Source organism: Octodon degus, unplaced genomic scaffold (assembly GCF_000260255.1).
Source record: "Octodon degus isolate 3935 unplaced genomic scaffold, OctDeg1.0 scaffold00357, whole genome shotgun sequence".
NCBI classification, from domain to species: domain Eukaryota; kingdom Metazoa; phylum Chordata; class Mammalia; order Rodentia; family Octodontidae; genus Octodon; species Octodon degus.
Window position 1 is genome coordinate 852,032 of NW_004524933.1, and position 27,069 is coordinate 879,100.

Below are 27,069 nucleotides of genomic sequence, written 5' to 3' on the forward strand. Positions count from 1 at the left end.
GTTTATAACATAATTTTTTTTCTCTTACTAAAACTGCCTCAGATTTATATTGTTTAATTCCAGAGATATGAGTCCTTCTTCCTGTGTTCTATGTCTTTCCTTTCTTAGCTAGCATTACACACATTGCATCTATATGTGTTGCATACCTAACAGTATATTGTAGTATTTCTTGTATGTGATTTTTGTCTTGGGGTGAAAAGGGAGAACATGTGTACTTTTATAGTTTAATTATTTCTTATTCTTCTTTTTTATTTTTGTGAATTTGGTGTTCCATGTGGTGTGACTTCCTTTTACCAACAAGGCTGTGTACTGGCTCATTTCTCTCCTTACTGTCAAGTATATTTTTATGTGTTATTGATTCAGCAACATAATTGCGTACATATTTTATAAAGTTCCTTTGTGAATCATTGAAGGGAATAAATGAGGCCAGTATGCATTTATATTGCCTTTTATAGCTACAAAACTACTTTTACTGGCATTGGCTGCTGTTTCGTGTGCATTCTGATTACTAGTTGGCATTATTTGCCTTCAGTCCCAAAAACCTCCTTTAGTATTTTTTTTTTTAAGTGTATTTGGTATAGGGTCTCATGAGCAGCTCAGACTCATAGTGACCCTCCTGTTTTCAGCCTCTACACTGGGATTGCAGGCATGCAATATCAGGCCCAGTCTTTGTGGCTGGCTCAGCATGCCCCGGGGGTGGTGCTGTTGCAGCATATGGTGCCAGGAATGGAGCTCCAGTCTCTGGCTTGCCTAAGCAGGCACTTAGTCTGCTGAGCTATCTTGCCAGCCCTTTTCTTCAGTATTCTTTTCCTGGAATTGCTATTTCTTGTGCATTCTGATTACTAATTAGCATTATTTGCTTTCATCCCCAAGAACCTCCTTCAGTATTCTTTTAAAGGTATATTTTCTCATTTTCCTTTTGTTTTTCTAAGTGTAAACTTTGTGATTTTTTTAAAAAAAAAAGTATTTAGTACAGGGTCTACATGGTCCCAATATGTAGATCAGGCTCATAGTGATTCTTCTATTTTTAGCCTCCCAAGTACTGGGATTACAGGTGTGCACCACCACGCCCAGTCTCAGTCGCTCTTAGCGTGTCCTGGGGGTGGGACTGGCGTGGCATGCTTGAGATCAAACCCTGGCCACTGTGCTCTGCCTAAGCAGGTGCTGTAGTCTGCTGAGCTATCTTGCCAGCCTTAACTTTGACTTTGAATCTAGTATGTGATAGGTATAAAATTCTTGGTTCATGTTTTTTTCTTTCAGGTTCTTTATGACCTTCCATTGCCTTTGGCCTTCATACTTTCTGATGAAAAGTCAGGTGTTAATTTGTAGGGAGAGATTTCCTTTACATGAATAATCATTTCTTTTTTGTTCTGATCTTCTGATTGTTTTTCAGCATGCTAGTTTGATGTGTACAGATGTGGATCCCTTTTGGTACATCTCCCTTTCTTTTCTCCTTTCCTTTTGGTAGTTGTCTCAAACTGAGCCCTTTCTTCCTCTTGCAGTTCTGCAGTCAGTGGCAAGACTGAGTGCTGTTTGTACAGCAAAGGAAACTTATTCTTAGCCAAAAAGTATGAGACATGGGAGCTAAAACTTGGTGATCAACCTGTTGGGTTTGGTAGGTTGTAGACATATGATAAAAGAAATGGAGAGGAGGGGTAGATTAAGAAAGAATGGGATATTCATGGCTTTTGGAGAATTTGGATATCAGCTGTTTCTGCTCCTTTTATAGCTCTTTCAGGTCATTTTCAATGGCAGTTGTTAGCTATCATGGCATTGGCAAGTGTGTTATAAGCATGCAGGTGGATTAGAATAAAGTAGAAATCAACCTTTTCACACTCTGGTGGCAACTTTAGAGCTAACTAGTTTTGTGCCTCCCTGAAAAAGAACTTCTTGCCTGCAGGTATCCTCTCTTCAGAGAACAACAAGATTAGAGGAGAGGTAGAAATTGAGCTAGGTCAAGCAGGCAGTACAGGATAAGGAGAAGGTAAGCATACTTTTATTACTGTACATGTTGGGACCCTTCTTCCTGTCCTGTGTTTCTCCAAGGCTCTGCTCCTCTCCCTTCTTTTTGCTCTTTATTCTTCACATTACATATTCTCTAGTGATAACATCTGTAGACATACTGATTTTTTTTCTCTACCAGCTCAAATCTGTGAGCACCCACAGAAAATTTTTAATTATGGTTCTTAGTTTTCAACTGAGTAATGACTAATTTGAAGCCTTCGTGTCTATTATATAGGTCCCCTTAAGGGCAATTTCTCTGTTATGTTCTGTTTTTTTATCTAATATTTAGGTCACATTTTGCGGTCTGTACATGTGTTGCAATTTTCTGTGGCTGTTATTCTAAACTAAATATTGTGTGTTAGTCATAATAAAGGAAGAAGTAAACATTTTAGATAACAGTTTCTGGCAACTCTGATTTCCTTCCATCCATGTCCTGAGGGTTGTCATTTATTGACTTTTTTGGGGTGTGGTCACAGTGTTGCAGGCAATCGAGTTAGATAGAAATATTATATGCAGTCAGACAAGGTCAGGCCCTCAAAGGAGATGACAAAGACCAGATACCTTATAACTGGGAGGGACGGATGCTCCTGCTGTGAGCCAGACCTAAAGACCAAACAAATGCTAACCTCCCTAAACGTTGGAATCCAGGATTGCTCATTAGGAAGAATCACTGTCTGAAGGCCACCAGATAAGGTCCTGTTTTACATTCATGCCTGCTTGCTATGTGACTCACTATCCCATTTGGTACTGGGCCTAATCAATTTTACCTGAGCAATGGTGCTTGTAATCCCATTGGTTGATCCTAGTTTTGTCCTACCCCACATCCACCTAAGTGAGTTCCTATTCTCTCCACCTTAGCCTGCATGGTTTTACTCTATAAAAGTCCCTTGAAGAAACAGCTTCCCGGGGAACAACCCACTCAGGGTCCCCCTCTTGTCCTTCTCTTGGACAGGAGCTTTCTTTCCCTCAATAAATATATTCTGCTTGTAACCTCCGTTTGTCCCTAAAATTAATTTTTCAGTTTTAGAGAACACGAACTCGTCCAGGTCAGGTCGGGAGATCATTTTTCCCTATGTCGTTTGGAGGTTCCCTGTATCAACAGGGTGCCACCTCATGGTTGGCTTCTCCGAGGGACAGGACAACTTTGGACATGAACATGTTCCACTTGAGATGACTATGATTGGTTGATTTTAGCAGCGCCAATTTTTACTCTTTCTCTGGTCTCTCTATTAAACTTTCTTTTTCTGTTGGTTTTATTGCCCAGTTGTCCAAGCAGCCCACCAGGATTATAACTCAGCCCCCCTCAAAATGTAGAGGAACAAAATTTAATCAAAGGAAGACCTTTTATTTGTAAAGGGCAAACAGAAGGAGCAAAAAGGGAAGGATAGCTGTCCTTATAAGAAGAAATTAGGGTAGAGGGTTCCAGAAAGATGAACAATCCAAGGGCCCTTTGTTCTCAGCTGGGTTTATAGGAGGGTGTGGGAGTATGTCCCTACTCTTTTTGTGATGAACCTGAGGGTTGCTGGTCCTAGGGAATGTTGGGAAGCTCCATGATACATACACTAGTCATGGTGTAGCCACACATCCTGGGTTCTGCTCTGTGCAAAGCTGTGTGCTTGCTGAGGTATGTGCTGTAGTCTCCAGCTGGAAAGGGGACCCCTGGTTGATGCTCTTCAGTGGCTACTCTGCCAGTGAAGTATCATTAGCCTTGAACTTCAACATTCTCTCTTCAAAATAGTGTCAGTTCCCTTGAAAGGATGTAGAAGCTTGCTCCTCTCAGCCTGTCCTTCCACCTGTGCAGAGCCTATGCCTGGGAGTCAGCTGCAGTATGCAGAGGACAGGTAGCTGTCATATGGGGGGCAGAAGCTGGTGGGACCCCTGCCCTCTGTTTAGTCAGCTGGTAGGGTGAGGACATGGCCTCATTATTTGCAGTTGTTGGGCGCCTGACATAGGGTTGTTGCCTTGCCTCCTAGGCATCGGCTGAGGAGGAGCACCCAGGTTCTGGTTCCTGTAGTTGGAGCTGGGGGTTGGGAATATGGCAGATATGCCCAGCTCAGAAAGAGCCAACATGCAGTCCCTTTTTCTTGACTATTATCTTCCATGGTGGAGCCTCCTGCAGACTGAGAGCAGCTCAGGGGTACTGATTCTTCCTATTCTTCCCAGAGTTTAACAGTTTTTCTTCCATTGCTGACTTGTATGCTGTTACTTTTTTGTCATTGCATAGACAAAATACTCAACCCCTAAAGTTAAGGGAGGAAAGGTTTATATAGCTCATATTTTGTAGCAGTTTCAAGGGTTTTTTTTTTTGTTTGTTTTCTGTTTTTTAATATATTTGTTTGTTGCAGGGTCTCACAACACAGCTCAGACTTGTGGTGATCCTTCTGCTTTCAGCCTACCCAATGTTGAGATTATAGACATGTGCCACCAGGCCAGCACTCTGACATGGCTGCCCTGGGGGTGGGGCTGGCACAGCATGTGGTGCTGGGGATTGAACTACAGTCTCTGCACTTGCCTAAGCAGGTGCTTTAGTCTGCTGAACTATCTCACCAGCCCCAGATATTGCTACTTTAGATGTGTTAGATAGATTTTTCCTACTTACAGAGAACCTCAAAACTGTGTACTATTGCATTTTTTTTTTTTTTTTTTTTTGCGGTACCAGGGATCAAACTTGGGACCTTCTGCTTGCAAGGCAGGTGCTTATGCTGTTGAGCAGTCTTCCTGGCTCCTTGTAGAGGTTTCAATCCATAATCAGCTGACTCTAAGGAAGGGTAGCACAGGGCAAAGAGGCAGCCATTTCTGGCTGTGGAAGATGGTAAAGGCAATCAAGGGGGAGGACACAGGATATTTTCTGTCTCTTCCATTGTATGCAGGTTACCTAACCTAGGGCAAGTATAGCATTTATACCCTTAATCCTTGCCAAACCAATCAGTGGAGAGATTTATTAATCACACACCCTTAATCTCAGCACTATACAATCTAGATTCAGTCACATAACTCTTAAAAAGCCCTATCGCCGCATGAGGCTTTCAGGGGACATCTAGACCCAAAGTGTCACAGGCACTTTCTTACTTTTTGTTTGGTGGTTTGCACTAACTCCTCTCTTTGCTGTCTCATCTTCTCTCCAGCCCTCATACTCTGTGTTTATCTTTCCTGCTTTTTCTCTGCTGTCTTGTGGGATGTGCTGCACTAAATTTTTAGCATTCCTTTTTGTTTCATTTTATGCTGTGTTTTTTATGGACTTTAATGCTTACTTGTCTGTAGAGGTTTGGGTGGTTTCTTACCATCTTACATCTGTCTTTAATGTGTTAAATGTTTGCGGGACAGTTCTGACATGCTAATGTCCTTCAAAGTTCATATTCCCATGTGTGTCATTTCTGTTCACTGTTGTCCTTACTATGGATTTGTTTTACTATTTTGTAGGTCTGGTAAGAAGCAGTTCCACTGCATAGGAGAACAGGAGTTGCTTCAAAGCAAAGTCCTTGATGGTTGAGCAAACAGATGGACTAGCTACTTCCTGAAAAATAGAATACAGTTTTTACTTGAAAGAATGACTGACAGCCAAACTATACTTGTTCTGACAGACAGGCTTTCTCAGGAAGAGGAAATAAGAAGTTTTGTTGCCAATGATAAAATTCAGTGTTTCTGTATTACTTTTCCGTTGATGGAGCTATGTACCTTCCAGATACAACTTAAAAGAGAAAAAGATGGTTTTGTCTTCTGATTTCCAAGGGTTTCTGTGATAAGCTGGCTTGAGGCAGAAACATGGTAGAGAAGCCTGGCAGAGAGAAACCTACCTCATGGCAATTGGAAGAAAGACAGACACAGACAGGGCAAGGGGCCGGGCAGAAACACACCTTCTAGGTCATGCCGGGTGACCCACCTCCCCTGACCACACCCCACCTCCCAGTAGCACTTTCAGCCATGAACTGATGGATGAACACAGGAGCCTTTAGGAGACATTTTGGATCAAACCGTAACACTAGTAAATCCTTGAAGAGGGAATTAATGACAACCACTTCTGCCTCTGCTTACATAAGTAAACATGGAGAAAGCTTTTAATTTGCAGACTTTCATGTGTCTTCTACCTCAAGGAATCATTTCAGCTCCTGAGTTGTGAGTGGGTACTCATAAAAGCAGCAGGCCAGCAGAGAGTTCAGGCAGATGGGAGAATTCAGCTGTTTTCCTTTAAGTGGTAAAAATATTTAACACCTTATCACAAAAATATGAAACAAGACAAAGCCATAAAACAGTGCTACTCTGCTCATTCAGAATTTTTTTTATTTGGAAAAATATTTTTTCAGTTATTTATATTAACTGAGTTTATTATTATTTCATGCTAAGTGAATTAAGAAATAACCTATGTGAAGAAATTGTCCATTTTCTAATCTGGCAAGTATCAATAAATACAACCCAAACAAAGGGTTGCAAGATCCTTGGTATTTTATGGTGTAAAGGGGCCCTGAGACCAAAATGTTGGAGACTTCTGGGATGTATCTTTTTCCTTGGAATTCTGAGGTTCCTGCCACACCCTTGGCATCGACAGCTGAGCTGTAGGCCAAATGAGGGAGGAGGGATTCCAGATGAATGGACAGTGCTGTTATCAGGAACCAGAATGTTTTTCCAGAAAGGCTCCACATACTTCCCCTCATCTGCCACATGGCATGGGAAAGTCAAATGGTGGAGCTGGTTCTGCTGGTGGGTAAGGGAGGTGGGTATCAGGGATGGGCAGTCATGTTTATTACCTATGGAGTTTTGTTTGTTTGCTTCTTGTCTTTTAATAACTGGTACTGGCAGGGAGATGCCAAGTGAAGCTCCTACCAGCTCCTCTTCCTTGTTTTGGTGCCTCTAGCCCTTGTCTTCTCCATCATCCTTGGCTCTACTCTTCTAGTGTACTTGACTTTGTGATTCTACCCTCAAGGTATGTTCTGTGGGAGCCAAACATGAGCTTGCAAAAATAGTGCAGGACTGATCACATTGTACAATGCCCTGTCCTTCAACAGAGCTTCTCTTTATCTTTGAAGTGATTTAGTAACTTTGTACATTTACACAACTCTTTCTCACACCCTTAGACTTTCCCAGTCTGTCTATCTCCTTCCTGATGAGTATTCGTTAGCTCATCTTGTAAGCTTACTGCTAACCTTTACCAGAAACTTAACAGTAGTCACAATTGCTTTAAAAAATGAAAAAAGAGTCCTAGCCTTTTTGGATTATTCTGGTTTAGGATCTGGTATGAAACATGAAAAGTGTGGTGGGGAAGGGGGAAGACCTAGAGTAGATCTGAGTGAGACAGCAGGGAGAAGGGGAGAAGAGGGCAGGCATCTGCCTCAGACATAGGGAAGGAAGAAGCAGGGAAGTGGGCCTCTCCTGTGGCTTTCTGCTAGGGAGGATGACAGCAGGGAGTCTCTCTCTCCTAGTCAGTGACTTGAGTATTAAAGAGCTTATCAAAAGACCAATGTGGTGTCACACACCTATAATCCCAGCACTTAAAGGCTGAGGCAGAAAGTTTGTTGCAAGTTTGAGACCGGTCTTGGCTACACAGTGACTTTACAGCCAGCCTGAACTGTGTAATGAAACATGCCTCAAAAAGAAAAAATAAAAAAAAAAAAAAATGCTGACAGAAGTAATTGGCTGAGGATTGTAGGGTTTGGGCATTGAAGCTTAATTTTGACCTGAACTCTTATCTTTGGAAGCCTGATTCCAGTTCTTGCCATCAGGGTTCAGCAGACTTTCCTTCTTTCATCAGAAGATGCATTCCTACCATGGGAAGGCACCTTCCTCATCCATGGACCACTTAAGCACAGCACTGTGAGGCTGCCATCAGGCCGAGGGCCAGGGAGCAGACTTGGTGTTGCCCTATTTGGTGCCTGACACAGGCATTTGCATGGAGTAGCTGCATGGTAAATAAATGGAGAGCAAATGACTGACTGGAATGAAGCCTGACATTTGCTTTCTAGAGCATAGCTCTAGACTGTGTTCCTTAACTTTTTAGGTTCTTTATTAAATCCCAGTAAAGGAATATTCAATAGCAATGTTGACAGGGAATAGGAGAGTAGAATTAGGTGTACCTAGGAGTATAGGAGCAGCCATAAATATGGATAGAGTTCAGGCTTTAGAACATCCCTGTCTAAAGGGTTGCAACTTGCAACACCCCAGGAGGTCCACACCTGGGTTGTGGCAGTCGCAGGAATATGAGGAATGAGGACTGAGGAGTCTGTCAGCCAAGAGGGACACAACCAGCCTTTCACAGTAGGGCATGGAGAGTGGCACTGATAGCCTCCTGGGCATGCTCCTTCAGGCCCCCCTCCTCCAGGTGTGGACCTCCCTTCACCTTGTGTCACAGATACAGCCAAACAAGCCATGGATCCTGACAGGAGGACTTGAATGATGTGACAGAACCTGTCTTCTGTCTCAGTCTAGGACTGTATCAATTACTCTAACAAGGAAAGCAGAATAAAGATTTATATCATATTTATGCCTTCAAGCCATGAGTCCTACAGTGCAGATAGTCTGTAATTTGGTTTGGGAAGGAGAAAATTCAGTCTCTGTAAAGCTGTTTTCTCCCTGTGTCTTCATATGATCTGTCCTCAGTATGTCTCTATGTCCTAAAAACACCAGCTGTTGTGTATTAGGGTCCCCCAGTGATCACCTCTCTAAGGAGCTGATCTCCATGACACAGTCACATTCTGAGGTACTGGGGCTAGAGCTTCAGCATGGGATTGAGGGGATGCAAGTGAGGATGTTATAGGAGGTCCTCTGAAAGCAGGAAGACCAGGGCAGAAGTTAATCAAAACTCCAGGTGAGAAACAGGAGAACCTAGACTACGACAGTGGTGACAAAAGCAGAAACTAGGACATTTGTGACTGGGGTGGAGGAGAGAGAGAGAGGAAGCAGTAATGCCCCAGGGAATGCAAATACTCCAGGGAAGATATGGAAGCATGGCGATGTCCTGCTAATCGTCCAGCACCAGCCCTATATGTCCTATGCTGTGCCCTACGCTGCAGTGGTTCTCACCTGAGCCACACTTGTGTGGTCCTGAGACAGCTCCTACTGTCTTGTGGTACAGTCAGCTCCAAGCTCTTGTTCTCTTCCTGAGTTTCTTTAAGGGAGGGGCTGCTGTGCCATTCTTGGTTGATGGTTTTCCAGTGTCAGCAGGGTGGTTCGTGCCAGGCACGTTCTGATTTATAGGGTGATGGGTCTGTAGGATTTGTGTGGTCAGTTACTTGTTCATTCCACATTTTAGTCAGAGCTCCATACTTAAAACCTCTTTGGCTTTTTTACAGAATGAGAAGACTTTGGGACATTCCATGAGTCACTCCAGCAGCATTTCTAAGGTAGAGTGCACAGTTGTGTGTCATGTTGGTGCTCAGGGGCCTTTATCTCCTGCACCATGCATGGGTTTCTACACCGTCTTCTGAAGACACAAGCTTCTCCGTTGGGTCTGTAGTCTGCCCTGGGGCCATCGAGGTAGGGGGCAGTGGTGTTTTGCTAGTCAATCAGAAAGTGACTTGTGGAGGAAACTCTGTTCTTCTAAAAATTCATATACTTTGTAGTAGAAGAAATCTCCCTCACAAGGGAACCTGCTACCTCAGTTAGGAATCTGTTGGACACAGAGTCAGCTATGATGATATAGATGTGCATCTGTATGTTTTATATGGCATCTGGAGGCCAGCAGTCCGTGGCTGTATTCTCAAAGACATTGTCTGCATCTGGCTCTTCTTCCTGTGCCATCTCCCTTAGGACGCTGCTGCCCTCCTGCTTGCCACAGGTCTCAGGTAGGAGCAGCACACCTGGGCTGTGGCAGTGGCAGGAATACCAGGAGTGAGGACTGAGGAGTCTGTCAGCCGAGAGGGATACAACCAGCCTTTCACAATAGGGCATGGGGAGTGGCACTGATAGCCTCCTGGGCATGCTCCTTCAGGCCCCCCTCCTCCAGGTGTGGACCTCCTTTCACCCTGTGTCACAGATACAGCCAAACAAGCCATGGATCCTGACAGGAGGACTTGAATGACGTGACAGAACCTGTCTGCTGATAAACAGCTACTGTACATACTATTTTAATTTACTAACTACACACATTTCACTAAGGTTACTATGATTTTTTTAAAGTAAAAGATCTAGTAAATCTCACAAGATATTTTACTAGTCTGTATGTAATCTTAAATTTGCATCGAAAGAAAAATCTGTAGTGCATGACATTGCAGATGACTTGCAGCGTGGCTCCCAGCTCCACCATCATTTCCCGGGCTTCTCCTGTGAGCTCGAAGCTCTGTGCGTGTGTGTGTATGCGTCCATCCATCTGTCTGCCTGTGTCCCTCCTTCTCTGAACAGTCTCCTGCCAGGAACCTGGCACTCTGGAGCACACTGTAGAGGCTGTTACTCTCTGGTTATTGTTCAGTTTCTCCCTGTACCTTTCAGAGGAGCAGGCCTCCACTGAAGCCTGGGCAAAGTGGCCAGGTGCAGGCACAGGTGGTTCGGGGGGTAAAGTCAAGCATACACAGTAGTAGTAGGGACTTTGCCTTGCTCTGGAGACTGAGGCAGTTCTGAAGAAGGGCACTGTTCTGAACCTCAGTGTCTGATTGTATATGCAGTTAGAAGCATCCATGAAAGTGTGGAAGGAAAGTTTCATGCTAGTTAAAAAAAAAAAAAAAAAAAAAAACCACATTGACGAACTACTGGCTTAAAATGTTGAGAAGCCGTTCTGGGGCAATAGTGAGAGTAGTAAAGCAGCCTCATGCAGGGTGAGTCTTGGAGATAACTTCTGCTCAGAACCATGGGCAATAAACCTAATCCTCAAACTGTCAAGTCCTGGTGACCTTCAGTGTGTTGGCCCTGGTGTCTTTAGTGGAGGGTTGCTGCCCACTGCTGATAGAAGGCAGAAGCAGGGACCTTGTCTACTTCTTTCCTTGTCTTCCTCATTTCCTAGACACTTCCTGTGTCCACTGAGGGGTGGTCTGTGCCTGGGGAATTCCCCAGGAGCCACAGCCTGGTGTTAATTGTGCCAGGTCACTGAGGAGGCTGGCACTGTGTGAAGTTGCCAGGCAGATGTGGTGGCCTGGGGGCAGGGAAGGGCTCTGCACAGGGTGACTTTAGTTCTTCAGCATTTGTCACATGCATCTGTGGTCCAGACATTGTGTAGTGGATGCTCCACATCCTCATGAGCAAAGGTCAGGGGAAGGTGAGAGCAGTGCATGCCATGTCTGTCCATCCTCATGGTCTCTGTTGAGAGGCTCCTCCAGCTTGGCCCTGCACCTGGGGCTTCTGCCTGTCTCCTGTTGCTGTCTGAAGTTTCAGGTGGAGAAGAGGCAACAGTGAGCCTCTGTCTGCCTCCCTCCCGTGTGTGTGTGTGTGTGTGTGTGTGTGTGTGTGTGTGTGTCTCCGCATGTCTGCCCACCCCACCCCTACTGGTCTTCAGATCGAGGCTGCTCTCAAGGAGGCAGTAGGCTGAATGGGTGGATATGTTTGGGCAGAGGGCATGTGGGGCTGGCCTGTCTGAAGTGGAGTGCTACAGTCATCTCCCTAGGGCACTAGCCAGGAAAATATGTGACATATCACTGCTCCGTTGCAGTCTGCCAGCTTCTGGTATTAGTAATAACATGTTACTGGGTGTTGTTGAACCTCTGTGTAGGGGCTGGGATCTCGTCAAATTGGTCACCTCTCCCTAGTGGCCCACCCTAACCTTCAGTGGTCCCCAGTCACCGTTACTGATGTATGTTCAGCATGGCTGCCTAGGTTTTGAAGCTGGTGCCTTCACCCCGCCTGTAAACTCCACAGACACAGCCAGGTCTCTTTCCCCTGAGCCTTAGAGCAGGGGCGGCAGCAGTTCCCATATTTGCCCTGAGGGCTTATGGGCTGCCTGGTTTATAGGCCTACTCCTGCAGCAGCTCCCTCAGAAAGTTGTGAAATGGCCTCTGCCCACAGCCAGCAGTGGAACCTGATGCTTCTTGGACCATGCTCAGTGCTTCACTACACTGGCAGCCTTCCCGGCTTCCTGATGAGGCCTTGGCTACTCTGATCTGGAGAACCCTGCCCAGGCTTACCTGCCCACAAGCCATGCAGGCCCTTCCCCCTGCAGTGGGCATGCCCCAGCTTACTCGCATCCCTCAAGTGGCTACTTCCTGTTTCTCCCTCAAGTCTTGCCCTTTTCCCTGTAGTGTAAAGGCATTATATTCTTTTCTCTTTATAGTTCTTACACAGTTTGTAATGATACTGTAGCTAGTGTGGAAAAACCAAAAACTTTAAAGGAGTAGAATTGTCCCTGGGGAAAACGCCAGTTCTGCGGAGGGCCTGGAGAAGTTGTCTGAGCTGAAATGACCCCGGGGATGTGCTCAGGGACATGTCTAGGGATGTGCCTGTGGAGGGCTGCGCACCAGAACGTGGCCCCACCTTTACCCACCCTCACCCAGGCACTTCCTGTTGGAAGAACTCAGAATTGTATGTTACTGTATAATGTATAAACATGTTTGGTTAGTTTTGTTTGTTTGAATTTTTATGAGTTTATATCTGCATAACTAGTGAATATATTCCTCCTGGGTGACTGGCAAACATACATACTTCATCCAGATATTTTTTACTTCCCTGTTTCTGTTTCTCCTCCCTCCCATCTTCCCCTCTCCTGGGTCCCCTTCCATCTCCACACATATATCTCCAAATTAAGACACAACTTTTACAAAATCATTCTTCTGGTAATCAGTTAAGCTCACCCCGTCCTAATGCTGCCCTGTGACCCAGAGCTCTGGGGAAAAGGTGGACTTGGGGAGCTGGGGGAGAGCACTTCACCTCCCATCTCCAAGGGTAGGTGGCAGGGGTGCACGGGGTAGTGAGTATGAGCATGTGTGAGGGGGCCACCTGCCCAGGTGCTGTGTCCAGTGCCCCTTGGCCTGGCCTCACCCACAGCAAGACATGGCCTCACTGCCACGGAGACAGGGTAGTTCCAATGACCTTACGAGGGTCAGTAGAGTGTGGGTTTTGTCCAGCACTCAACTGTGCCAGACACAGTGCTTCAAATACTGAGCTGCTGGTAGGAGGAGAGAAACAAGGAGATATGATGGGGGGCAGACCAGCCAAATGAGGGTGCCTGAATCCCACATACAAAGGCTTCTGGGGATGGTGGGGCAAGATGACAATACAGAGATGGCAGTCACAGTGAAGGCTAGGGGCTGTCCTGATCCAGATTGAGGTGCCTGAGCTGTCACCTTCTGGAGAACCCAGTGCTCCAGGGGGCAGGGACTACAGTCCTTTGGGACCTTGCAACTCCTTGAGGCCACTGAACACATCCGCCCCTGCTAGGAATACCTTGAGCTGTGGTAGTGGCCAGCAGCTAATTGAGGGGTGGCTCTGCAGGCCCATGAGCCACTTACGCAGGCCTGTGCTGCCGTTAGCTGCTACCCCAGGTAGTCTCTTCGGCCATCCCTGAAAGCAGACCTGGTCCAGGGGCACAGGGTCTGGAGGCAGGGCGGGGGCTCTCTAGTGTGGCCGTGGCTATGGTGGCTGCCCCCATGGCATTGTCAGAGCCAGTAGTATTGCATCTGTGTGCCTCAATCAGTGACCTGTGCTCAAGGAGCTTGTATAATTTCTGTCCTGCTCGTTTGCCTGGCAGGCAGACACATATTGCTGTGTGCCTTGAACATTTTACAGTTCTTGCTGCTCTAAGGTGTGAATGAGACATGACAGAACCTGTCTAGGGATGTTCTACCTATTGCCGACAGAACTGCATGGGCTCAAGGCCGGGATTTGCTCTTTGCTTCTAAATCCTGGGGGGCCAGACAGGTATTATATGGCTCACACTTAAGCAGGGTGTGTTTCTTCATAGGGAAAAGAAAATCTCGAAAAGAGTCATTTTCATGCTATAGAGGTGAGGAGAGTGAGTTGGAGGTGTGGTGGCCTCCAGTGGGGACAGCCTATTCCTTCTGTTGTCATGGCCCACATGGCCTCATTTGTATTCCCACCTCCTATTTTATTGGGTCTGCATAACAAGCATGTGAATCTGTGACCCAGTTCTTAAATGATTAAACTCTACTCAGTGGAGTGCTTGGTGGTGTAGTTGGTGGTGTGGTTGCCGAGCACATTTGAGGACTTTGGGGTCAAAATCCAGTGCTTTGTCTGTACCCCAGAAGTGTCTCAGCAGAATATTCTTGCAATAAAGATGTTTTGATTACATTTGGAAAGTTAAACTTTGAAAAGAGATTACAGTAAGAAATGATCCTTTAGAATGGAACTCCCAGACACTCTGCTGTTGCTGGTGGTCTGGGACCTTTCCTTTGTTACACCTGTAGTTTCTGGGACTATGAAGTGATACCATCTCTTCTCAGAAATGTGTAATTTATTAAAAACAAAATTTTTGCAAGATTCCAGCTGTAGCACAGAGCCCTGCTTAGGAAGGCAAGTCCTGAGCAAGTCCTTTCAGCTCCGCTATTGCGTATTGGGTCTGGCATGCTGTGTTGTTCACCAAACTTCATTGTGCTGGGGATATATTGCTAGTCATGTAATTCCCACTCCTTCTAAAAGCCACAAAAAAAAAAAAAAAAAAGAATTGAGTATTCGTGTTACTTGCTAAAATGCCAATGGGCTCATTCATAATAGAAATCCTTCACTCTTCAGGCAGTAGTGGTTGGTACTGTATATTCTCTACTATGAATCCTGCATTGTGCCTGGTTGGGCCTTTAATGGTCAGCATAATTAATTGCCTTTGTGGATGTCAGTTCTTGGCACAGCTCTGCAGCGAGAGTCAACATGTATTTATCAGCACAGCTACAGAATGGCATCTCCTTTCATTGTCCCTTGGTTTTGAAGTTGAGTACAATTGGGTGTTTATTTATAGAAAGAAGGCTCTCATAAGAGAGGCTTCTTTGGGACAGAGTAACTTCTGTCTGAGCAGAGTGTGCTAAAGTGTCACCTCAGATGCTGGTCCCTGTGCTGGACACCAGGCGAATTTACTTTCTGTTGGTGTTGGGGATGCATAGGTCTCTGTCAGCTGGCTCCAGGACAGTGCCTGGTAGCAACCTCCTGAGCAGGAAGCACAAGTAGAAGGCAATCTGGTGAGCAGCATTTCTAATATGGGTGACCAAGATGTCCTGTCCTGTGACCTGGAACCTGGCATCACTTCGTGGGCGTGTTCTGCATACAGCACGGTGGACTTTGGACTAGGTAGATCATCTGGAATTTCGTGAACCCTCCCTCAGGGCCAGAGACTGTTCTCTGGCTGGAGGCAGAAGAGGAAGGGAGAGGGATCACAGCACAAGCAATCCATGGTGGGGAACCTCTTGCTGTGCTCACAGCCAGCATGCACGTGGGGCCTCTGTCCAGAGGCTGCGGGGATTGTGCTGTGGCACCCTCCTGAGTGTGGTGGTGTGCTGTACTCAGCACCCCGGGAGAGGGCGGTCCTGAGCAGGGGAGCCATGGTCTGTGGCTACACAGTGCCTGACTCCTGGTCCCTGGAACTTGTGCCAGGGTTGGTATCTGTAGTTCTAAGTCACTAAATCTGTGTGAGTGGTGACTCAGCCACAAAAATCTTAGGCAGGTGGCAGATGCTACCTATACAGAGGGGACCCCACCTCTCCTGCAGCTCCCTGTGGACCCTGCTATCACCTGCTGCTGCTGCTGCTGTGATGCTTTGTGTTTTCCTTGTAGAATGACTGAACACTGGCCTGGCTTGCTGTGACCATGATCCATGGTAAGACAAAGTTTTTGTTGAAACCTCGCTTGCTCAGCTGACAGATCCAGCTCCCTCTGAAGACTTCATTCTTGTATCACATATACTCTGGCTGCCCCTGTTTTATTGGCTTCTATTTTGTTTTTTAAAATGTAGGTTATAGCTCATGAGTCCAGTTGCCCGACCTGCTATCTTAGAGCTGGATTGTCATTGCAGTTGTTGGTACTTCCACAAATTTTTGGTTTTGTTTTTGTTTTCCCCCGTACTAGAGAGTGAACCCAGGGCTTTCACATGGAGCTACACTCCCAGCTTATTTTAAATATTTTTATTTTTGAGGATGTCTTCGGCTCAGATAGAGTTCAAACCTGTGATCCTTCTGTCTCAACCTCCCAAAGTGCTAGGATTATAAGCTTGCCCCATGCTTTACTTTTTAAATTACCAATCATCTGCTGCTCTTTAGCTTCTGTGTAGGAAGTACTGCTTGGCTCAGTCAGTGGCATGGCACTTCCTGGGGTCTCTGTGGAGAGTCAGCATCACCCAGCCGGGTTCCCGGTCTCTTGTGATTGTGTCTGAATATGCTGGCCAGATGGTTTGCCCTGTGTCCCTCTCTGGGAGCAGTGAGAGTCCCCTCCTCTCTGTTGACATCCTGTAGATGTAGCCTCTTGCCTCACCAGCTGCAGGGGTGGCCTCAGCTTGGGCTCTGCAAACCCCTTAGTACTACATAAGGAGGAATTCCTAAAAAAGTGAACATGCCTTTGATTCGAAGGTGCGTGCTGGTTTGTGGAGGTCTTGCAGAGTGTAAGCCTGCCTGTTGGCCCACACTGCTGCCAGTGTCAGTGTTACTTCACTGTCTCTTGCTAATGATGATATCTCATTGTGGTTGCTTTGCTTTTCTCACTATGGGAGAAGTTAGACATCTGTTCATGTTGTAAAGATCCTTTGTACATCCTTCCTGTTTCCTCACTTAGGTCGTCAGCTTGACATTCAGGCCTGTGGTCCCACTGGCCCACTCCTGACCTGCTGGTGGGACTCACATGAGCACCGTGGCTGCAGAGCCTGAGACTCACTGTTGATACCCAGCGCTGCTGGTGCGGGGAAGGGAGGATACTGGGTTTGCTGCAGTGGTGGCGGGGGAAGCTGTGAAGGGATGAGTTTCCTGCCACCCACCAGGAACTACTGCTCAAGGCTGATGACTGTTGAGTGAGGGAAGTCATTGCCCAAGGAGTTTCACCCTGGTCACTCTCAGGGCTGTGGACTCTGCCCCCGAGGGAAGGGTTATAGGATCCTCAAGGGTGGTTTCTTCCCCACATCATTTTTTAAAAAGATTGATTGATTGATTGATTTGGTACAGGATCTTGCTACACAGCTCAGACTCCTAGTAATTCTCCTGTCTCAGCCTCCCCAGCACTGGAATTACCTGCATGTACCACCATGCCATTTTGGGGGCTGGCACAGCATGTGGCACTAGGCATTGAACCTTGTACTTGTCAGGCAGGTGCTTAGATCACCGAGCTATCTCCCCAGCCTCTTCACATATTGAATGGTGAACAGTGGGAAAACCCTAGGATCCTCTCGTGTATCTGTTGTTGGTACTGTCATTCCTGAAAACTCCAGGAATGTGACTGGGGCTTAGACAGTACCTGGAGGCTTGTTGTGGCAGAATTGATTACATTGTTTAAAAAATGTATTTGGTACAGGGTCTCACTATGCAGCTCGGACTCATAGTGATCCTCCTGTTTTCAGCCTCCCTGTGCTGAGATTGCAGGTGTGCAATGGTCTTGGTGGCCAACTCAGTGTGCCCAGGGGCAGGACAGGCACAGTATTTGCCAGTACAACATTTTAGGAAGATGAAATTTTCACGTATTTTTGACCAAGAGATTGCTTTCTAACACTCCCCTCCCCCATGTGATGGGAAGATCTCCTTCTGGGAGCCTGTAGGAGGTTCTTAGAATAGGGCTTTGTTTTCTAGGCACACTCAGGTTTTCCCACCAGGAACCACCTCACCTTCCTCCTGTGACTGTCAGGTCCTGTGTGATCTGACCCTGTGAGGGACCAAGTGCTCAACATCAGCTGTGGTGGCACTCACTGGCTGACCATGTAGGATGAGAGCTGTGCCATGGAGATTTTGCGTGAGGCTCTGGTGGGGGCACACACACAGACCAGAAAGGAGCAGGCAAGTGCCAGCAGGTGTGGGCCATGCAGCTTAGGCACATACAGAACACAAGTGTGCCTGCTCTTGAGGCTTCATAGAGACTAATTAACCACAGGTGCTTAGGAATTAGCCCTGCAGCTGCAGGAACCTAGAGTAATTCTCATGATCCCAGGTGTCACCAGATAAGGAGCAAATGTGAGACACGAAGGAACCTAATGTACACTTCTCCACGTGAGGCAGGGGCATACAGGTGTTGGGCAACTGCTCACCCACTGCTGCCCTGAAAAATGAGGTTTCTGCTTCTCCTTGAACACTGACCAGCTGTGTCATTGCAGGCTGGGAGTCCTCCGTCCTCATCAGCTCCAGTGTCAGCCTTCTCTCACACTTCTATCACGCCATCCAATCAGGACATCTGCAGGTAATGGTTAGCTTCACATGCACCATGGTCCATGCAGTCCCAAATCAGCACTGTGTCTGTAGGCTCTTGGTATCCCATGTGCTGGGCGGTTCTGCCTGTGATCTTACAGTCAGTCCATTTTGTGTGCTGTTTGCTCAGTGCCCCATGCAGGCCTCACACCATCACTGTGGTGTCTGCTCTCTGAAATGGTCTCACTCTCTGCTTTATCCCACTGTTCTGCATGCAGTTCCAGCGCAGTGTTCTCTGAGTTTTGTCACAACAGTCCTGTGCAGTCTGCTGTTATCTTGAAAGCTCCTCCCTGCCAGAGTTCTCTGACACCAGGGCTCACTGTGACAGTTGTCTGTAAAGACACACTGCAGGCGACCAAGAGCAACTCCTCAGGGCCAGAATGGGTTGAGGCCTCGAAGCCTATCAAGAGCACCAAGGCTAGAAGAGCCCTGAAGTTCTCCAAGTCCTTAAGCGATGTGGGGGTGAAGGCCCAGGACAGCCTAGAGAGCGCATGCTTTGTGGAGAGAACCTGCTCCGAAGGGAAGCTGGCTCTGCCCCCGGCCCCCAGTCTCAGGACCAGCAAGTTCCTTCTTAAGGAGCGGAGAGCGCTGAGCCGCACTCCTCTTGTCCACTCCAAATGCGCATGTATCCCATCCCTTGCTGCATCCCGGCCAGCTGCCTCGGAGGTGAGCACCAGCAGGAGGGGTGACCACGGCCCCCTCTGGGAGGAGAAGGTGGATGGAGAGTCCACATCCGGGAGCCGGCGCCTGTTGCGCTACCTTCTTTCACTGTCCCGCGGCTCAAGCACCAGCATCCTGCACCGATTCCACGAGCTTGAAGTCCATGCTGCCCACCTGCATGCTACCCCCTCTTCCAGTGGGCTGGCGGGGAGCACGGGCTTCTGCTCAGATGAGATGGGTGATGATGATGTCTTCGAGGACAGTGAATCTGCCAGGCTGAAGAGCATAGTCCTGCGGGCACCCCTCTGCTCCATGGAGAAGGACAGTGACCTGGATTGCCCCTCTCCCCTGTCTGAGAAGCGTCCCCCAGCATCCCCTGTGTCCACCTCTGGGGATGCCTGCAGGTTGGTGAGCAGGGACCATGTCTGGCCGGCCCTGCTCGCATCGCTGCTTCCCTGGCTTTAATATGTGAAGTTTCTGGAAAACAACAAGAGACGGCCTAGCTGATGTGGGCTCATTGTCTTCTCCAGGAGGTGGAGTGCTGATGCCATTTAGCAAAACAGTTTTAGACAAGGAAGAAGCTACACATATTAAAGGCCAAGACAACTCATTTCATCTAAAAATATGTAGATTTTGTATAAAGATATTGGAAGAAAAAAATAGATTCTCTAGCCTTCCAGCCTGGTCCAGGTCAAGCATGTACTGGTCCCCAGCTGTTTGTGTTTCCTTCCCCCATCCGTGGGGGAGGGGCTTCTTTCCAGTAGCCCCCTGCTCCCCCTCCCCATGCACTGCTTCTGGCCCTCACAGCACCTACCCTGTCCTCCCACTCAGTGCCTCATGTGGCCCCAGACCTGCTAGTTCTCATGTTCCCTCCTTGGTGGCAACTGTGACACTTCTCACAGATCTGGCCAGGCTGGCCTTGGCTGCTCCAACACAGGTGTTTCTGTTTCTACCTGTCCCTGGTACTGGAAGAAAGCCCTGTTCTCAGAAGCCTGACTAAATTCCATGGGTCTGCAGGGACATCCTGTTGCACTTTAAAGCTAATGCCCATGTGGTGCCACTGCAGGACCTATGGTGGTGGTTTTGGGTGGAGAGGTACTGTGACCTCAGCCACCCTGAGATGGAGCAAGAAGGTCTGGTGTGCTGTGGGGATGTGGGCAGGCTGCATGGGAAGCATGTTGTCCCGTAGTTGCCATGGGTTTGGCTACGATGCCTGTGTCCTGGATGATGATGTCTGTTGCCTGAACTCATCTTGGGGAGGCTCAGTGGTAGTGTTTTTTCATTTGTCCTGTCACTTTCCGCATTGTTGCTACTACCCTGCTGACATTCCGTATCAGTGCAGTGAGTGAGCTAGAAGCTTTAGTTTCTAGTTGCTATTTTCATTCATGTTTGTGTTTCTGTGCCCATGGTCACTTCTGTGCTGTTTCTTAGTTTTCTTAGGGGACGTGTCTCTGAGCATGTTCCCTCCTGGCATGGCCTTCCTGCAAATGAGTTTTCCATCCCCGCAGGATCTGCCACTGTGAGGGTGACGACGAGAGCCCGCTGATCACACCGTGCCACTGCACAGGCAGCCTACACTTTGTGCACCAGGCCTGCCTGCAGCAGTGGATCAAGAGCTCCGATGCACGCTGTTGTGAGCTATGCAAATACGAGTTCGTTATGGAGACCCGACTGAAGCCACTTCGGAAGGTATCAAGGACCTGGCCCATCCCTGGTCCTTTCTGATGCAATAACGGTGCATGTCCTGTTGTCCTTGCCAGGACTGCTTCTTAGAACCCAGTATCTTCCTCCAGCATTGGGCCTGGCATAGTACTTAGGTTGTCCATCTACACTAGGACAAAAATTTGTTGGGGACATGGGGCCACAGTTGTGCCCAGGTCTCAGACCCTACTCCCCTCCGGGACAAGCTATGCACTGCTGGCTGTTTGTCTACACTCAGATACTATATCTCCTGTATGTCCAGTGTGGTCACATTAGAAAAAAATGAAAGACTGTCCTATCTCTGAGCATTAGTAACCACTTGCTGGGACTCCTAGGATGGTGTAGCAGCTCACAGGAAGGCCAGTGTGCTGCTGGTTGAGAGGAGACTGGGGCCTGGGGAACAGGTCCATCATGTTATCCCTTGGTTATTGTGTGTGGGCTGATAGGGCCCACACTCTCCCAAATGAGTGGACAGCAAAGATACTTAAAGAAATGAAGCAAATCGTAGTGCTTTCAGGGCCCAGGAGTATCCTAACCCTCTCACAGAGATCTTCTGGGGTTTAGATCAAAGACCTAGGCAGCACATGTGTATTATGTTATCAAACAAAGGAGAGGGAGTACTGAAGAAACTCAGGAATCTGGGCAAGACTTGGGAATCCCTTCAAGGACTTCTCCAAGTAATACCTATGTTAATTTAGTAGAACTGTGTTAAGTAGGCTCTCATGCTCACATGTCCTCTTTCCAGTGGGAGAAGCTGCAGATGTCAACCAGTGAGCGCAGGAAGATCATGTGTTCTGTGACCTTCCACATCATCGCCATCACCTGTGTGGTCTGGTCCCTGTACGTACTCATCGATCGTACTGCTGAGGAGATCAAGCAAGGACAGGCAACAGGTAGGTACTCAGAGAGTGGCATGGAGACTTGGAGGGGCTTCTCTTCAGTTTAGGAAGTAAAGGGCTAAGGAAGTCCTTGAGGGAACTGGGATCCCTGGACTCATGGTGGGAGGGCCTGCAGTCTTTAGAGAGCCCGGTTGGATTGTGTTCCCTTCAGTCTCCTGGCAGCTGATAAAGACTATTCCTTCCAGGTATCCTGGAGTGGCCCTTTTGGACTAAGTTGGTTGTTGTGGCCATTGGCTTCACTGGAGGACTTCTTTTTATGTACGTTCAGTGCAAAGTCTACCTGCAATTGTGGAAGAGACTCAAGGCTTACAATAGAGTGATCTATGTTCAAAACTGTCCAGAAACAAGCAAAAAGAATATTTTTGAAAAATCTGCACTAACAGAGCCCAACTTTGGAAATAAAGATGGACGCGGACTCTGTCATTCTGACACAAACTCCTCTTGCACAGACCATGAGGATGTTGGGGTGGAGATCAACCACGTCTGACATGTTCCTGGATGTTCATGCGATGCTGATGGATGTTGTTTACTACCAACTGTGTACCTTTCTCCCACTCTGTAATAGCAGAGTTGGGCAGGTGATGAGTTGTGCTGGCCTATTTGTGAACTGTCCTTGATGATCAGAAGCCATCCTGTGACCAGTGTCAGGGTCCCTCTACTAGGCTGCTCTTGGGGAGGGAAGTTGGGAGGCCCTGGTGGCTACCACAGGAGGCTGATGAGCTGTGCTCCTGGTCTCCACAGAGTGAAGAATGAAATGCCAAACCTAAAGGTCAAGCTGGAGCAGGGCACAGGAGGAGACAGCCTCGCCCTGCCCTGGCCACCCCAAGCCTGCAGCACCTGATTCCCTAAACAAGCAGCACTTTACAGAAGAGTTATTTTTTAATGTGTCTGGTGAGATGGACACCTACAAATCATCACATTTAGAAACTTCCCTCACCACTCTAGTTGTTTCTCTCACATGGAAGTAAATCTGAAACCCTCTTTGCCTTATTTATTGTAGGAATTGGAACCTTCTCCCTGTGGGATGTGACAGTGGGACAGCACTGGTGGGAATGGTGGTACCCAGTGGTGGAGACCTTCAGCCTGGAATCTCTGTCTCCAGGACCACCTATTTGTAGGTCAGCACTAAAACCAGGAGGCTTTGGACATCAGAATGGGAGAAGTGAGTACTTAGTATAGCTGAGTGTTTAAAAGATCACATCTTTACAGAGTCAGAGGTCTCTGGTTGCTGCTGACTTTATGGGGAAAGGACAGGAATTTGCACCTCAGTGCTCCTGGTACATGCCCTGTGGCACTGTGGAGTTGCTGTGGGGCCCAGAGAGGACAACAGACTGTGAGGACCACTGTGTTACCACCTCTGTGTACCTGGCATGGCCTTCAGGGACTGGACAGACAGGGCCTCCAGGACCTGAGCCTACTCAGCCCACCTGTCATCAGGACCCCTCTGGCACTGTTCAAGGTATAAAACCAAAACCACTCCCAGGGACAGATGGCCCTGTCCCTTTAAAAAAATTGCCTGAAATTCTCTTTACGAAGGCCATTGTCATAGTCCCAGGTAGACAGTGAACCTGGGAGGCAGCCAGGAGCCTGCAGCACAAGTGGGAGGACAGGGTGTGCTGTGTATGCCACTGCCACTGCCAGTGCTGCATCTGTACAGCCTCCACCAGGGCCCTCACAAACAGGATGGCTCACGACCCCAGGAGGGACCTTGTGGGTTGAGCTGCTGCTCTGCCCTGCAGGTACCAGCCACAGCTGTCTGAGGTCATGTGCCCTCTGCTCCCTAGCCACATTCAGCGTGTGCCTGTGCCCACTGTGCCCAAAGTGCAATTACCATGTCCCTGTTCAGCACAGGGACACCTGGCAGCTACAGGCTGTCCACTCAGGGGAGTGAGCCCACCAGCCCTGCCTAGATCCCCACAAGACCCAAGGAACTGCCCACAAGACCCAAGTTCCATGTACTTGCCCTGCCAACCTCTAGTGGGGGACTTTGTGAGCCCCTCCTCTTGGAGCCCTGTCCCCTGAGCCTGGAAAGCCTTGAGACTCAGGTAGACAGGAGCATGTGCAGGGGGTGCTCTGGCACCCCAACAGCAAAGGTGCACTGACCTTGCCCACACCCAGCAGGAAGCCTCCACCCATGTTAGGAAGGCTGGCACCATTTCTCTTGCAACTCTGCAGATGGGTCCCACATCTTTCTCTCCCTCAGGGCATCAGGTACCACTTGCCTTTCCCTTCCTGCAGGACATGACCGCAGAGCCCTCAGCTCTGCCCATGCCCTGTAGCTGCTGGGAGCAAGGGGCTTATCCCTGTTCTCACCTCATTTCTACCTAGCTTCAGTGGAGGTTGGCATTTGGTGAGTCACACGAAATCCTGGGCTCAAGGTCTCTGGGCCAGGAGGACAGAGGCCACAGTCTCAGGGTGTCACTGTTGGTCATCTTTGGCTTAGCACTGCAGCCCAATACCACTGGCAGTCTTCTGATTTTGGCTCTAGGTCCAAGCCTCTGAGGTGCCCTGCCTGGTGTGGAAACTGCTAGGCACGGACACAGGAACTGCTGCCCCTCCCTTTAGATCTGATTTCCAATATGCAACTTCCCTCTCTATCCCAAGGAAGGGCCCAAACACAGGGAGGTAGAAGCATTTTTCTCTATTTTGGAAATAATTATTCAAGGTGCAGAGCTGATCTGTGCGTATTTAGATGCAATGTTTATAAAAAGTTGATTGTTAATAAAAACCAAATTTACACTGGCATGTGGTGTATTTTCTAAACAACACTTCACATTTGGAATTTTTCTTACGGAATTTCTAGCAAGCTAAATGTTTAGTTTTGTATCCTTTGTGTCCTTTCACTTCAGTATTACCAATTGAGCCCTCTGCGTAGGAAGGCCCTGGATCTAACCACAGCAGTAAACCTTTCTTCAGAAAGGAGTTTGCTGTGGGTGTTTCCCTTTGCCAGGTTCCACCTGCTCAGACATCAGGAAGGAATGTCATGTGTCCATGGCCTATTTCCTCAACCTGTGTCTCCAACTCAGTTTGTGGGGTCCAGGAGGATGCAGTGGGGTGAAAGGCATTTCATGTAAGCATGTTTGTCCTGTGACCCCAGGCTCAGGTATCTATACCATGTCCACCATCCATGCCCAGTAGAGAGGACAGGTGACCAGCCCTGTTTGAACAGCAGCTGTGTCTGCCAGGCGGTGAATCCTGGCATGTGTGGGCTTCCCTGGGGCATGGCAGTGCATGGCAGTGCCTTGGTCCTTGGGCTTGTGTGCTGAGGACTTGTCTCACAACAGTGCTGCTCTTGGGCTGGTTGTATGGGGCCAGAAGGAGACTGGGAGGTTGCTCTGTGGAGCTGTGGCCACAGCCCAGTGCCCTGGGGAAGGCTACTCCAAAGCTCCTGAGTCTGTTCAGTGGATATCCAGGCTCAGGGCAGCCCAGTCCTATGAGGGTATGGCAGTGCTTTGGGAATCTATGAAAGGACAGGTGAAGAGGCCCAGGGTGGTCTTCTGCCCTAAAATCGGTTGGGTGATTTGGGGCTACAAGGGGCCCAGTGCTGGCTCTTTTGTCATGAGCTGTCTGGTGAGGGAGCACGTATGGGCACCCATGGTCTCTGGATTCCTTCCACCTGGAAAAGGTGGGGAAGGATTTGAGGCCATTATGTGGGCTGCAGAGCCTACAACATTTTCTGTGTGGTGTTTTCTAGGAGTCATTTGCCTGTTGCTATAGTTTGGTGTGGGTCAGGCCCCCTGAAGGCCATGTGTCTGACCTGGTTCCCAGGGGCCACTGTTGGGAGGGGCTGCACATCTCAGGGTGGAGCCAAAGGGAAGCCATTGGGGAGTTGTGCTGGATCTTGGAATCTGATCTTTTCCTCTTGTCCTAGATTTTCTTTGTTACCATCTCAGAAATCTGAGTTTTGTGTTATACATTTAGGTCTATGATTAGTGTTCGATTAGTGTGTAGAGGGTGTAGAGAATTTGCATACATTTATGTCTTCATTGCTTGAGTATAGAAACGTGATTGAATTTGCATATTAACTTTATATCCTGCAACCTTACTGCTATAATTACTTACTGGTTTTAGCAGGTTTTAGTGTATGTGCTGCCAAAGTGAGTACAATTTCAACAGGTTTTTGTTTTGACATTGTATTCCTTATGTATTTTTTTCATTTCCTTTCCTTGTCACATTGACAGATAGGACTTGGTAAGTTTTTTCAGCGTCTTACCAGGAAGATTCTTAAACATAAAACATTTAATAATGTAATGAGGATACACATACTCTGTGCTCTCTCACATTTTCCTCCATGGTTTTCTACACAGCTCTGTGTTTCTCATTGGCTTGCATTTTGCATTTCAGAGTGAAGTGCAGCTGTAGTGTACTCTAGCCACCTTAGTCTGTCCTTAGCAACTAGAATTTCATATTTGCTAATTGTGCTTTTTTTCTTAGGTTATTGTAAAGTGAAATGCATAAATCATTAGTGTTCCATCTGCTTGGGTTGGACAAATGTATCCACTTATGTAGCCCAAACCACTATCAAAATATAGTATATTATCTCAGGCCTGGAAATTCCTTGGCATCTCCTCTTCAGTTCCACTTCCCTTTGTCCACCATTCTGAGATAAGGTGTAGCCTGTTCTGGAATTTAATTGTTCCAGAGCCATAAAGTATATGCACCTTTTGAGGAGTTTCTCATGAAAGACACGGTGTCTCTCATGGAAGAATTTTAGCAGTTAACATAATGATCGTGAGATTCATTGGGGCTGTTTGGTGAGAGGGCTTGCACTTTTTCCTGTCTGGTAGTATTCTGCTATAGACTAGACCCCCCCCCTTCACCCACATTCATATTGCTGGAAACTTGAACTATTTCTAGTTTGGTGCTATCACAAATAAAAGTGCTGAGAGTAATCTTGTACTGATGCTTTGGTGATTGTGTTTTCCTTCCACTCAGGTAAATAACTGGGAGTAGTACAATGCTGGTGGTATTGGGAAGACTAGATTTCTAGTTCTCATGTTTTATATATATATTTTTTTAAATTTTTTTTTAATTTTTATTTATTTGAGAGAGAGAGAGAGAGAGAGAGAGAGAGAGAGAGAGAGAGAGAGAGAGTGTGTGTGGTGTGTGTGTGTGGCCAGCTCAGCCCACCAGGGGGCGGGGCTGGCTGGCATGTGGTGCTGGGGGATTGAACCGCGGTCCCTGATGCTTTGCTAAGCTTGTTTTAAGTAGGTGCTTTAGACCACTGAGCCATCTCTCCAGCCCCTCTCATGTTTTATATTGATACACATGTACAATTATGAAATGTAGAAACCCTGTAGCTCAGTAAGGCCACTTGTACCCACTTGTGCTGTCTTCCTAGAAAGTGAATTTATATGCATTGTAGGTGCCACACAACAGTGCTACAGTACTTGGTTTAAAGGGGCAGATGCCACTTCAGTGGTGAAAAGGACCAAAGTCTTCCACATTCACCAAACATTCCCCACGTGGGCTTTCATTCCCTCTAAGGACTGTGTTCCCACTATGAGTCATTTCCCATCTCCCTGAACAATTTCCTTTAGCATTTTTAATACTGTAGATTGGCTGGCAATTGATTCTAT

General features: G+C 47.5%; 1 protein-coding gene across 7 annotated transcripts in view; it reads left to right on the forward strand.

Moving 5' to 3' along the window:
* The window catches only part of March8 (membrane associated ring-CH-type finger 8), an 89,538-nt gene extending 65,305 nt beyond the window's left edge, over positions 1 to 24,233 (forward strand). For 6 of the 7 annotated variants that reach the window (XM_023708402.1, XM_023708404.1, XM_023708401.1 and 3 more), the window contains 5 exons: positions 9,285 to 9,335; positions 18,140 to 18,222; positions 20,399 to 20,579; positions 21,337 to 21,484; positions 21,676 to 24,233. In XM_023708402.1, the coding sequence (XP_023564170.1) occupies positions 9,285 to 9,335; positions 18,140 to 18,222; positions 20,399 to 20,579; positions 21,337 to 21,484; positions 21,676 to 21,977 (765 nt within the window). In that variant the 3' untranslated portion in view covers positions 21,978 to 24,233. Of the gene's footprint in view, positions 1 to 9,284; positions 9,336 to 18,139; positions 18,223 to 18,448; positions 19,295 to 20,398; positions 20,580 to 21,336; positions 21,485 to 21,675 lie in introns of all 7 variants that reach the window. The other variant, XM_012513195.2, reaches the window with a different exon arrangement.
* Positions 24,234 to 27,069: the final 2,836 nt, after the last annotated feature.